The sequence below is a fragment of the Arachis hypogaea genome, chromosome 18 (genome assembly GCF_003086295.3).
Source record: "Arachis hypogaea cultivar Tifrunner chromosome 18, arahy.Tifrunner.gnm2.J5K5, whole genome shotgun sequence".
Taxonomy (NCBI): Eukaryota; Viridiplantae; Streptophyta; class Magnoliopsida; order Fabales; family Fabaceae; genus Arachis; species Arachis hypogaea.
In genome coordinates, this window is record NC_092053.1 from 650259 (window position 1) to 663857 (window position 13599).

Consider the following 13599-nt stretch of genomic DNA (forward strand, 5'->3'; position numbering starts at 1 on the left):
CAAAATATTTAAAAAATATCCTTTTTGATAAGGGTTTTTAAGTTAACAAAATGGATACCCTTTTTGGATAAGGGTTTAGATTACCTTATGCGTGTATGCTTTTTGGTTTTTTGATGTCTCCTTGATCTTTTCTTGAAAACCTTTCCTTTCGGCTTGTTTGTTTTTCTGAGCTTTTTGTTTAAGGACTTTTGGGACAGCCTTTAAACTTTTTCCTAGGTTTTCCAATCTCTTTTTGTTATCTCCTATACTCGACTTTGTTTTAGCGAGTTCTTATGACTTAGGTTATTTTTGCGATGCGTTTTTCTTCTACTCGGTTCTTGGCTCCGTTCTACGGGTCGGAGTATTTCCGAGCTTTTTCTACTCGGGTTCTCATTTCGACTTATGAGTCGGATTGTTCCCGAGTTTTTACGATCAACTCAATAACCTCTTTACGTCGACTTGTACCTCGTCGTTTTATCCTGACGACCATCTAGGTCGGTTCATGGGATTTCCACGTTTTGTCGAGCTTAAGTCGGCGCGTTTCGTAGAAAGACTTAGAAAAAATAAAAAGGATTTTATAAGAGATATTGTAGATGAAAAAGATCTTTATTTATTGGGGAGGTACCTTCTTGCTACTAAGGATTTTAATAGCCTATTTTCCCTTAGCCTCTACTATGATGCCTCGTTAAAAACCCTTCTCCAGAAAAAACCCTTTAATTTTGGGAAAAAATCATGAAGTTGGGAAAAGAGTACATCAGGGAGTAGAGTTCGCTTTTAACTGTAGTACCTTTTCATATTACAAGCATGCCACGACCTCGGTAATTCAGTGACGTTCAGGTCGGTTACTTTATAATAACCTTTTCCTAAAACTTCATTGACTTTGTATGGTCCCTTCCATTTTGCGGCGAGCTTTCCCTCTCCTGATTTGTTGACTCCAATGTCGTTTCTGATTAAGACCAAGTCATCCGGGGCAAATGTTCTTCGAATGACTTTTTGTTGTACCTTGTAGCTATCCTTTGTTTCAATGCTGCTTTTCTTATCCGGGCATCTTCTCGGACTTCGGGGAGCAAGTCGAGCTCCTCTTTGTGTCCCCGTATGTTTCCGACCTCATCATGGAGAATTACCCTTGGGATTTGCTCATTGATTTCTATTGGTATCATGGCTTCTACGCCATAAACTAGTCGAAGATGTGTTTCTCCTGTGGCGGACTGGGGGGTTGTCCTATAAGCCCATAGCACCTGAGGGAGGTCTTCAGCCCAAGCTCCTTTTGCTTCCTGCAATCTCTTTTTTAGCCCTGCCAGTATGACTTTGTTGGCTGTCTCGGCTTGCCCATTGGCTTGTGGGTGCTCCACCGAGGTGAACTGATGATTGATTTTCATACTGGCTACTAAGCTTCTGAAGGTGGCGTCGGTGAATTGGGTTCCATTATCTGTAGTAATGGAATGAGGTATCCCATATCTTGTGATGATATTTTTGTAGAGGAACCTGCGACTTCTTTGAGCGGTGATGGTGGCCAATGGTTCTGCTTCTATCCACTTTGTGAAGTAATCTATCCCCACGATCAGGTATTTGACTTGTCCTGGCGCTTGGGGAAAAGGACCTAACAAATCCATTCCCCATTTTGCAAAAGGCCATGGAGAAGTGATACTCATGAGCTCTTCTGGTGGAGCTACGTGGAAATTCGCATGCATCTGACATGGTTGACACTTTTTCACAAATTCTGTGGCATCTTTCTGCAAGGTCGGCCAGTAGAATCCAGCTCGGATTACTTTCCTGGCTAGTGACCTTGCTCTGAGATGGTTTCCGCAGATCCCACTATGTACTTCCTCCAATACCTCGGCGGTTCTTGAGGTCGGTACGCATTTTAATAACGGTGTCGATATCCCCCTTCTGTAGAGGATATTCTTCAACAAGGTGTAGTGTTGTGCTTCCCTTCGGATCTTTTTAGCTTCTTTTTCCTCTTTAGGGAGGACGTCGAATTTCATGTATTCGACTAGGGAGTTCATCCATCCGAGGTCTAGACCGACTACCTCAAGTACCTCTTGTTTGTCTTCTATTTTTGCTACTGAGGGTTCCTGGAGGGTTTCTTGAATCAGGCTTCTGTTGTTCCCTCCTGGTTTGGTACTTGCTAACTTGGATAGGGCATCTGCTCTGCTGTTTAAGTCCCGAGTTATGTGTTTAACCTCGGTTTCTGCAAAATGCCCGAGGTGTTCCAGAGTTTTGTCCAAGTACCTCTTCATGTTTGGGTCCTTTGCCTGATATTCTCCACTTATCTGGGAGGTCACCACCTGTGAGTCGCTGTATATCATCACCTTTGTAGCACCGACTTCTTCTGCCAACTTTAGTCCGGCGATCAAGGCTTCATATTCTGCCTGATTATTTGAAGCCGGAAATCCAAATTTTAAGGAAACCTCTATCTGGGTTCCTCTTTCATCTGCCAATATTATGCCTGCGCCGCTTCCCGTTTTGTTGGAGGATCCGTCTACATAGAGTTCCCATGTAGTCGGTTTTTCCTCTTGATCCCCTGCGTATTCCGCCACGAAGTCGGCGAGGCACTGGGCTTTAATTGCTGTCCGAGTTTCATATCTCAAATCGAACTCGGAGAGCTCTATTGCCCACTGAACCATTCTCCTTGCAACATCCGTCTTTTGGACGATTTGCTTCATGGGCTGGTTCGTACGGACTCTTATTGTGTGAGCTTGAAAGTAAGGTCGTAGCCTTCGTGAGGCTATTACTAAGGAGTAGGCAAACTTTTCTAGTTTGTGGTACCTTAGTTCAGGGCCTTGTAGAACTTTACTGATAAAGTAGACTAGATGTTGTCCGACCTCGTCTTCTTTTATCAGGGCTGACGAGACAGCCCTGTTTGCTACGGATAAGTACAGAACGATGTCTTTCCCTGGTACTGGTCGGGTCAGGATAGGAGATTGGCTTAAAAACTTTTTGAACTCCTGGAACGCCTCCTCACATTCAGGAGTCCATTTGAACTGGCATCCCTTTCTTAATAAGGAAAATAGTGGAAGGGATTTTAGCGCCGATCCCGCCAGAAATCTAGAGAGGGCTGCAAGTCGGCCATTGAGCTGCTGGACTTCTCTCAAACAAGTCGGACTTTTCATTTCTAGGATGGCTCTACACTTATCGGGATTGGCTTCAATCCCTCTTTGTGTTAGCATAAACCCTAGAAACTTTCCTGCCTCCACCGCGAAGGCGCACTTTGCGGGATTTAGTCTCATCCCATGCAGCCTTATGGTGTCAAAGACTTGTGAGAGGTCGGACAAGAGGTCGACTTCCTTCTTGGTTTTTACTAGCATGTCGTCGACGTATACTTCCATTAGGCTCCCCAGGTGAGGGGAAAACACTTTATTCACCAGCCTTTGATATGTGGCTCCTGCATTCTTCAATCCGAATGGCATGACCACGTAGCAAAAGTTAGCTCTGGGTGTGATGAATGATGTTTTCTCCTGGTCTGGCTCATACATCGGGATTTGATTATATCCCGAGTAGGCGTCCATGAATGATAAGTATTGGTACCCCGAGCTGGAATCCACTAGGGTATCAATACTTGGTAGGGGATAAGGGTCCTTGGGACATGCCTTATTTAGGTCGGTATAGTCGACACACATTTTCCATTTGCCATTCTGTTTTTTGACTAGCACTACATTGGCTAGCCATGTTGGGTACTTGACCTCTCTAATAAAGCCGGCTTCCAGGAGCGCCTGTACTTGCTCTTCTACTATTAGGGCTCGTTCTGGGCCGAGCTTGCGTCTTCTTTGTTGTACGGGTCGGGATCCTAGATAAACCGAGAGCTTATGGGACATGAGCTCGGGGTCAATCCCAGGCATGTCAGAGGCTTTCCAGGCGAAGAGGTCGGAATTATCTCTTAGGAGCTTAGCCAACTCTTGTTTTAGAGTTTCCCCTAGGTTGGCTCCTATATAAGTGTTTTTCCCTTCCTCTTTACCGACCTGTATCTCCTCGGTTTTTCCTCCCGGCTGTGGTCGCAGTTCTTCTCTGGCTCTTGTACCGTCGAGCTCTATTGTGTGAACTTCTCTGTTCTTTCCTCTCAGATTTAGGCTTTCATTGTAGCATTTCCTTGCCAATTTTTGGTCTTCCCGTACCGTTGCTATCCCCGCTGAGGTCGGGAATTTCATGCAGAGGTGGGGAGTGGATACCACAGCTCCGAGCCGATTAAGGGTAGCTCTGCCGATTAAAGCATTATATGCTGACCCCACGTCAACGACTATGAAGTCTATGCTCAGAGTCTTTGATTTTTCCCCTTTTCCAAAAGTGGTGTGAAGGGGCAAAAATCCTAGTGGTTTTATTGGCGTGTCCCCTAATCCGTATAGGGTGTCGGGATAGGCTCTTAACTCTTTCTCATCTAACCCTAGCTTGTCGAAAGCAGGCTTGAAGAGAATGTCTGCCGAGCTTCCTTGGTCTACTAGGGTTCTGTGGAGATGGGCATTTGCCAGGATCATAGTTATTACTACTGGATCATCGTGTCCAGGGATTATTCCTTGCCCATCTTCTTTTGTAAATGAAATGGTAGGAAGGTCGGGTGACTCCTCCCCGACCTGGTAAACTCTTTTGAGATGTCTTTTGCGAGAGGATTTGGTAAGTACCCCTCCCGCAAATCCTCCTGAGATCATATGGATATGTCTCTCTGGAGTCTGCGGTGGTGGGTCTCTTCTATCCATATCATCTCGTTTTCTCTTTCCATGACTGTCCGACCTTTCTATGAGATATCTATCAAGCCGACCTTCTCTAGCCAGCTTTTCTATCACATTTTTAAGGTCGTAGCAGTCGTTTGTGGAGTGACCATATATTTTATGGTACTCGCAGTAATCGCTGCGGCTCCCCCCTTTTTTATTTTTAATGGGTCTAGGGGGTGGCAGTCTCTCAGTATTGCAAATCTCTCTGTATACATCCACTATAGAAACTTTCAGAGGAGTATAAGAGTGATATTTTCTTGGCCTTTCGAGACCGAGTTCTTCCTTTTTCTTGGTTTCCCTTTCCCTCTCTTTTGTTGAGGGAGGGGGCCCAGGTCGCCAACTCAGGTCTCTTAATTTGGCGTTTTCTTCCATGTTGATGTACTTTTCGCCTCTTTCTTATACATCACTTAGAGAAACGGGATGTCTTTTAGATATGGACTGCGAGAAGGGACCTTCTCTAAGTCCATTGACTAATCCCATTATGACTGCCTCTGTGGGCAGGTCTTGGATCTCCAAACATGCTTTGTTGAACCTTTCCATATAGGCTCGTAAAGATTCTCCGACCTCCTGTTTTATTCCCAAGAGGCTCGGTGCATGTTTCACCTTGTCTTTCTGGATTGAGAACCTCATCAAAAACTTCCTTGAGAGGTCTTCAAAACTGGTAACCGACCTTGGGGGAGGCTATCGAACCACTTCATCGCTGCTTTCGATAGAGTGGTCGGGAAGGCTTTGCATCGCGTAGCGTCGGAGGCATCAGCTAGGTACATCCGACTTTTGAAGTTGCTCAGGTGATGCTTTGGATCCGTGGTTCCGTCGTAGAGGTCCATATCAGGGCTTTTGAAGTTCCTCGGAACTTTAGCCCTCATTATGTCCTCACTAAAGGGATCCTCCCCTCCTAAGGGTGGCTCTTCTTGTTCGTCACGGGAGTTGCGACTTTTGAGGGAGGATTCCAACTTTAAGAGTTTTCTTTCTAACTCTTTTCGTCGTTCCATCTCCTCTTTTAGGCGCTTTTCAGTTTCCTTTTGCCGCTCTCGCTCCTGCTCTAACTGCTCCAGGCGGCTGTGGACTAATCCCATGAACTCAGTTACATGGGGTGGTCCTTCTTTTTCTGACTCGCGCCCTTCTGAGGAGTTTACCTTTGGGTTTTTTACTCCGGAGGTGCCTTCCCTGTGTTGATTATCGATTTCCTGGTGGAGGGTGAAATCCACATCGTTATTGCCTGTATCCAGATTCTCTTGTTCAGAATCTGTCTCCACATAGCCTTCTTCGTGGGATCTGTCCGCCATCTATGGATGATCTCTCGGGTCCCCGGCAACGGCGCCAATGTTACGGTGGGTAACCGGAGATTGATGGGCTGGATGGAATCGGTTGGCCCAAACGTATGAAGGAGGAGGGCTCCGAACGGATCTGCAACTCGGGAGGCTCCGTCCGACTTGTTTGTGCGAGGAGATGGGGGTGGTACCTGCAAAGACACTCCGATGCCTAAGTTAGCAAGGGTGTGAGCAGGTCTAGAGAGTATTGGGCTTAGAGATACCTGAGGGGTGTCAGTGTATTTATAGTGGTGAGCCAATAACCACCGTTGGAGTAGTGCCGTATCTTTTGGGTGTTAACCGTCCCATTATCTTAGGGAGGTTAAGATATGGCTTGATGAAGCGGTTAGAGAGATTTTAGGGGCGGTTACTCATTTGAATGAGTGTTTATCTGCCAGCTAATCTCATGTCCGACTTCTTTAGAGTAAGTGTAGTCAACACCGACTTCTTATATGAAGGTCGGTGCTTAGCTAGGCTTAATTCTTCGGTTTAGGCATTTTATTTGGACCTGGGCCTTTATTATTGGGCCAGGATATGAACAGGACAATAACACAGCAGTTTGGGAAGAAATAAATAATAAACTGGTTACAATTGTTGAAAAACAAATAAGAAGAATGAAATGAATTTATGTATGATTATGATATTTTAAAAAGAATAAATTTATGTATGACTATTTATTCGTATAATATTATTTTAAAGATTTCAATATATTAGAAACAATCAAACCAAACATGTTTTCATTTTTTAAGAACAATGATCAAAACAAACATTTTAAAATCTGAAAATTTGAAAACAAAACCAGTTTTCAAAAAATAAAAACAAAAAACATTTCCTCGTACCAAACACCACCTAATTCTTCCCTTTTCTTGTTTTTTAATTTTTAGGACTCGAATGGTTCTATTCGGAATAATATATGTTAACAACATTAGCAATTTAATTAATTGTATCAGTTTAATATATTTATCATAAAAGTAGGTTTAAGTTAACAAATCATACACACATCAAAAAAAAAAAAATCTAGTATGAAACATACATGATACATTAGCTTCATGTGAGAAGCAACTGCGCTAAAATATATTCATGATGAATCTGATAATAAATTAAATTTACAAATGTATGCTATCCTCCCCCACCGTCTTTGGCAGTGGGAAATGAGAAGCAGCTGGAAAGGACATAAATATCGACAGCTAAGAAGAAAAACAATAGCGCGAGCAGGGAAGGGAAGGAAGATACTTAGATACAGGTTAAAAAACTCCTAAAGCTACCACGTCAAAAACACCAAAGAGAAGAGATTCCTTTTTTATCCACTTCTCTTTGATATTGCTTGGAAATAAGTGAAGAGGAAACCAAGAAAACTGCAAGGGAAGGGAAAAAGATAAAGACAGTAAAAAAAAAAAAGTAAAAAAGAACGGGGTCGGGGAAAACCAAAGCCACCAAAATGGATTGACCTATGTATATTTTCATTCAAATCGGAAAGAGACCACCTATTGGCTTGGCGAGTCATATACAGAGAACAATCTACTAATAAACGGCAATACAGCTGCAAGCAGCGCATTCGGACACTCCTCATGGGGTAGATGGCCACACCCAGATACTGCAACTAGTCTCTGCAGGGGGAAAAGTATCCGCATGAATTATTAGCAAACTTCGAAAAAGGATGAAGTCATATGTCTTGAGAAGTAACAAGTGAAGTTCAAACAGGTTGCAACCATTAGGATATAGGGACCAAGATACTTACAGAATTTACAAATTTTGATGCCATTGCTTGGCAGGATTTCAGAGGGACGAGGGAATCTTCAGCACCAGCTATGACTAATACCGGAATGTCTTCCACAGATTCAAGCAACAATTCTGCATTTTGTGCCGTAAGGATGGTTTCAGAAGACAATTTTCCAATCTCGTGAAGTGCTTCATCCCAGCCTTCGACATATAGTGGAGCCTAACATACGTAGAAGCATCATGAGTGAAAGTAAATTAAATATGTCTCCGGAAGAGATAATATAAGCATTATGAACAAACACCTAGATGGGAAGAAAAAGAAACATAATATATAACAATTTCAGAGCAGAGTTTTCAAATTTGGAAATTTTACCATGACTTGCCAGGATAAGAAAAAGGTTTGCGAAAGAAAAACCATTGAATAAGGCTCTTAAACCTCCCACCAAAGTCCTTCCATAAAAATGTTTAACATAAAAAACAAGAACTAAAGGTTTTTATAAGTATTCTTAGGCATTATAAGTCTCTGATAGTTCATTATACAATATTTATATTTGGTTAAGTAACAAGTTTTCTTTCCATACAAGTGATTTGCTATGAGTTAGCTAACAAAAGCGAAAACATATAATGATGCACCTTAATAAACTTTTGTTGTCAAATCTAACAGCTAACAACATACCTTGTAGAGAGTCAAAACTTCTGCCGTCAGTTTGGTAGCATCATACCATGAATGACGATTCACCACTTGAGTGATTTCTGCTCTTAGAAGAGGACGAACCAAATGTTTCTTTCCAAGCGATGTATGTAGAAGGATTCGAGCAAAGGAAGGGACTACTTCCCTTGACAAGCTCACATTTAGCAATACAACCCCTTTCACAGTAACCTGAAAACCAAAGAGCGGATATGAACACGTTTAAATCTATGCAAAGTCACTAATCATTTAGCAATACAACCCCACTATTCCCTATTGATCAGGACCAAAGAACAAGAATCAGTTAAATGAAATGCCATTGTGATCAACATCACAAAAATAAGTTATTAACCTAGAAACACACATTAGGTGTTGCTGAATTTCCAGAAAAATATTGTAGTTTTGAAAGAAACCTTGAAAGAGGCTTTGCTATTATCTTGATACATTGTCAAAGTAAAATATTTTACCTAACCATCCAATCATGTGTTCCCATATCAATAAACGCTGGACTTTCACACTCACTATCACTATATATATCATTAGTAGAAAGCGTATTTATTTATTTTTAATTTACATTTGATAGTTTATCAAAATTAATCTCTTATAACGCTCACAAGTCCATTAGTCTTGCTTTACTTTACACACAATTCAGATAAAAAACTCAGCTAATCAAAGTTATCTAATATGCAAAAGAAAGTAGGGAGAGGAGGGGGAAAAAGAAGGAAAAGTACACACATTGAAAGAATTCATCGTTGTTTGAACTCTTTGTGCAGCCATCAAAGCAAGCAATCCTCCATCATCATGACCAATTAGCACAACTGAAGAAAATCCAATCTCAGAACAGAATGATAAAAGCAGGTCAACCTGGAAAAACAGACCTCCATCAGATACGTCATATTTGAGGAAACTGAAAAGGCCATTAACTGAATATAAACTGAAAACTAGCCCTTGAAAGTTAAAAAGTAAACCCACCTCTTAAATGGAAAGCAATCTGTTTATAGCTCTGGTTTCATGGCTAATACTTGTTCAATTAAAACTAGAGCATATAAAACAAATAATTCCTTCTAGTACAATGACTAATGATAAATAGTAATCACCTGATTATCAAGTTTATAAGGATTTGGAAGTTCTTTTTTCTCCCAATCCTCCCGTCGTAACCTTGAAGTTAAGCCCCAGCCAGGCCTATCAAATGCAGCAACAGTGCAATTACTCTGCTGAGCTAAAGGTCCCAATACATGCCGCCAAGAGAACACTCCTCCACCAAACCCATGTATTAAAACAATGCCTACTTGGCCAGCTGCCTTTAAACTTTGCTCCAAACGCAAAGGATTTGATTTCATTGTTTCACTGCCTTCGTGAATTTCATCTAAATGCAATGCAGGGATATCATCAGAGGTAAAGAGAGAAGTTTCAGGACCATCTAAAAGAGGTGCATATAGAGAAGAGCCATGGAATTGATTGCTATAGCTCCTGCAGAGTTGTTGCTGGATTTTTGGAGTCGCAGACAGTAACTGTCTATTGAATTTCTGCAACCCTCCAGCTGTTGATGAAGTGCTGCAAGAAGTACTAGATTCAAGGAAGGACGATGCTGAGGACAAGCTAATTGAGGGTGAACCAGGCAAGCTGAGCTTATAATGGAGGGTAAGCCCTTGGCAGCTGATGAATAAGCTGTCTGAGTCAGCAAGTAATCTGACAGGCAGTTCTTCATCACGAGCTGGTCCAAAAGGTCTGCGCCTCATTTCAGTGTCACTTTTGGGGGTTTTTCCCCCAGAAGCAGCAGGAGATCGTGGGACCTTTTGATAGCTAGAGAAAACATTTTTGCATGAAAGGACCTGCATAATTAGCAAAAACAAATAAATAAATCATTTTCTAACATAGGTGTGCCATAACAAAGGAAACAACTCAAGGCTTGTGAATCCGGAAATTTGCTTTTGTGCTGGAGAATAATATTGCTTTAGAACTACTTAATTCCAAAGAAATCAAACTACAAAAAGAGCATAAAAAGAACTTTAAAAACTTACAGCTTCAGGATCAACTCGATGAAACAGAAGCTTTCTCCTTGCTCTGCAGCTGGTTCTATAGGCAACCACAGTATGTCCAAGGGCAAACACAACTGATGACAGAAACAAGACAGGCATTCCCCATGATTTCTTCAAATGAAGTCTCTTCCTAGTAAGCGAAACCGAAGCTTCCGCTTCAATCTGGGAATTTACACTGAAAATGCAAGCTTTCACTGAAAGAAGGACAATCGAGAGTAAGGAGGACAGAGTCACAGTTCCAAGGTAAGGACCGTGGGAGAGACCGGGAGCATCACAAATGGAATAAACACCTGCACTCACAGGAAAGGGATAAAAAATGCAAGCCCAACATGAGAATGGAACTTTTGTAAATGAACAAATTAACAAAGCCCAATATGAGAAACATCGCCAATTCTGCACGCAAACAATACAAATAATGCAAAATATACAAAGTAATAAAGAAAACGTTTAACCAAAAACCAGGTGAAATAAGAACTTGTAAGTTCAAATTTAACCCCCACAAAACCAATACTTCTATTTTTTTTTTTTTTCTAGAAGGAAGAGATAGACGAAAATAGGAAAGACAAATTAGTCTGCAATTCCTGGTGTATTTCAGCTTTATTATTTATTTGATATATAATAATAATAATAACAATAACAACTGAAAATATGATTTAGTATGTAAACTTCATGATATTATTAGATGAAGTGTAACATGCTCTTTAATCTGCCAACGAATTTTTCCAACAAAATATATACATGCACCACGGAAGAAGCGGCAGAAACGATACAAAGAACAATCTGAATGGAAAACAAACAAACAAATTGGAGTTTGATAGACAAAGCAAGCAATGTACCTTCAACAATGTATCCTCAACAAAACAGATGAAAAGAAAAAGTGTTCTGAATAAAGTAAGGTTTAAAATAAAATGAATGAATCCTTGAAACACCAGCAACAACATAGGGATCTGTATTATCATCATAGCGAAAGCAGAAAAAAGGAGAAGAAACGAATCATACAGATAATGATGATGGATCTTATGATAGAAACGAGAGGAATATCCGTCAAGGAACTCTTGAAAGCGTATAGTCTCAAATGCTCTCTAAAGCTGTAGCACCTGATGCACGTGAAGCTGGATATCAACGTGCAAGGAACAACCACGTCCACCATCGCCACCAGCACCGGCAGCGACGACACGAGAAGAGACGCCACCAATGCCGCCACGAAGAAAACCGTCCGAACGCACCTCCGAAGCTTCTCGAAGCACTGCCCTCCCCTCGCCATCTTCAACAACAACCAAAATTGAACAGCAATGGTTTCCGCCGCAGGCAGTTACACTTTGTTCCAGAAATTAAATACCAATTAAAATCTCTTAATTAATCAATTAATTAATTAAAAGACTTCAAGATCTCCGTTTCCGATGTCCAACCTAAACCCTATCTCAGCTAAAATAAACGGTTTCTTCTGCAGCGGTGGCTCGTCGCCCATTTCCGGCGGCTGAAGTTCGCCGGAACGATTGAATGTGAGACGAGAAGTGTGCACAACGCCTAGGGTTTTCCAGTGGGAACGAACGCAGAGACAGAACGAAAAAAAAAAGAGAGAGGGTTGAACGATGCGGAAAAAAAAAATGCCCTCTCTCTGATTTGAGTTTTGAAATTCCCTTTTCCCTTTCACCTTCTCCAACGCCTCTTTCTTCTATCTTCCTCCTCCTTTTTTCGTTGCCTCCTTCTCTTTATATTTTTTATTATTAAATTTTGGTGACCCCGTTATTTAATTCCAAACTTATATCATATATCAGTTATTTCTTAAAAATTTAATTTGAATATATGATGTACAAATACTGACACAAAAACAGAATATTATAGAATATGAGATATGTAAATACACAGATAAACGAATTTAAAATTTTTATAAGATTAAACACGCTAACGTATAATAATATTTAAATATATCTAAATATATTTAAAAAAATTATTTTTTATTAAAATATCATTAGATATAAAAAACACGCGTATTTGACAAAATTAAAATGTGTCTATTACGAAAATCTACAAAACAAAAAAGTGTTTGTGTTTCATAAATTTAAATGCGTCTAAAGTATAAGATAATTTTAGATACGTATTTAATTATATAATATTATATTAATAAAAATAACAACTTTTAAAAAAATAAATATAATTAAATTATTATATAAAATATTTTATAGTTGTGAGTATATCTAACTTAAATTCTTTTAAAAAATAAATGCTCCTCTCAATTATATATTAAAAAATTAAATTATATTTTATATTGTATGCCTAATCGCCTATGCATACGCCATTAAACTTAAATAGTTAGGTTAGATTGGTAAAATATTTACTCTTTAAAATTAATTTATCAAATTTGAATTTGAATATTGAAATATAATTTTTTAAAAATAGTAATATTTAGTAAATTAAATTAAAATATTTTTAATAAATACAAATAATAATAATTATATTTAAATAAATAATTTTTTAAATTTAAAGTTGCGCATATTAAAATTTTTTAATTTTTATAAATATAAATTAATTTTTAAAAAATATCTTTAAATATTTTAAAGAATATTCGTAATTTTTAAAAACTAAAAATATATAAATATAATTTTTTATTTATCAATGCAAATACAAACCGAAATGTTTGTAATTTGAAAAAATACAAAAACCGCTCTAAAATTTTTTATCAAAATTAAGCCTTATTATATATTTAATTAGGAGTTAAATTCTAATATTTTACATTTTTATAGTCTTATGAGTTATGAATATAGACATTTTGTAATTTAATTTAATACAAATATAAAAGTTTGTTATATACTTATATAGTAACCATATAGTGGTAATTAAATTCATTAAAATCGTATTTAAAAGGGAAATTAAAACTAAAAGATAGAATTTAAAAGATAAAAATTAAAAATAAAAACTAAATTAAATGTGTATTATATTGATATAAAATATATTGATTTGAGTTATTTTTTAATAATATTTTCAGTTAAAATTGTGCCTCTAAATTAAAATATTTAATTTACTAAACACAATATTTAATTCCAGTATTTCAATCTAAGTCTAAGAAAACAAAAACAAATTTTAAAAAATAGAAACAAAAATCTAAACTTTCGGGATCCTTAATCTGTAATAAGTACTGGCATTGTTGACACTTGACAGCC

The 13599-nt window shown here is 38.9% G+C and overlaps 1 protein-coding gene across 1 annotated transcript; it reads right to left on the reverse strand.

The window, feature by feature from the left end:
* Window positions 1-7010: 7010 nt before the first annotated feature.
* LOC112771193 (uncharacterized) lies at window positions 7011-12183 on the reverse strand. Its single transcript, XM_025815842.3, has 7 exons — window positions 11438-12183; window positions 10421-10728; window positions 9497-10231; window positions 9135-9263; window positions 8388-8591; window positions 7731-7931; window positions 7011-7599 (listed from the first exon to the last, which is right to left on the reverse strand). The coding sequence occupies exons 1-7, from the start codon at window positions 11700-11702 to the stop codon at window positions 7477-7479; spliced, it is 1965 nt and encodes a 654-aa protein (XP_025671627.1). The 5' UTR covers window positions 11703-12183; the 3' UTR covers window positions 7011-7476.
* Window positions 12184-13599: the final 1416 nt, after the last annotated feature.

Bases quoted from the DNA above. Each gene is read 5' to 3' on its own strand.
- LOC112771193 (XM_025815842.3), bottom strand. From the start codon at position 11,702: ATGGCGAGGGGAGGGCAGTGCTTCGAGAAGCTTCGGAGGTGCGTTCGG. The intron at 10,729-11,437 runs GTATGATTCGTT...CTGTGAGTGCAG, and splicing joins AAGATCCATCATCATTATCT to GTGTTTATTCCATTTGTGAT. The intron at 10,232-10,420 runs GTAAGTTTTTAA...CTAATTATGCAG, and splicing joins ATCGAGTTGATCCTGAAGCT to GTCCTTTCATGCAAAAATGT.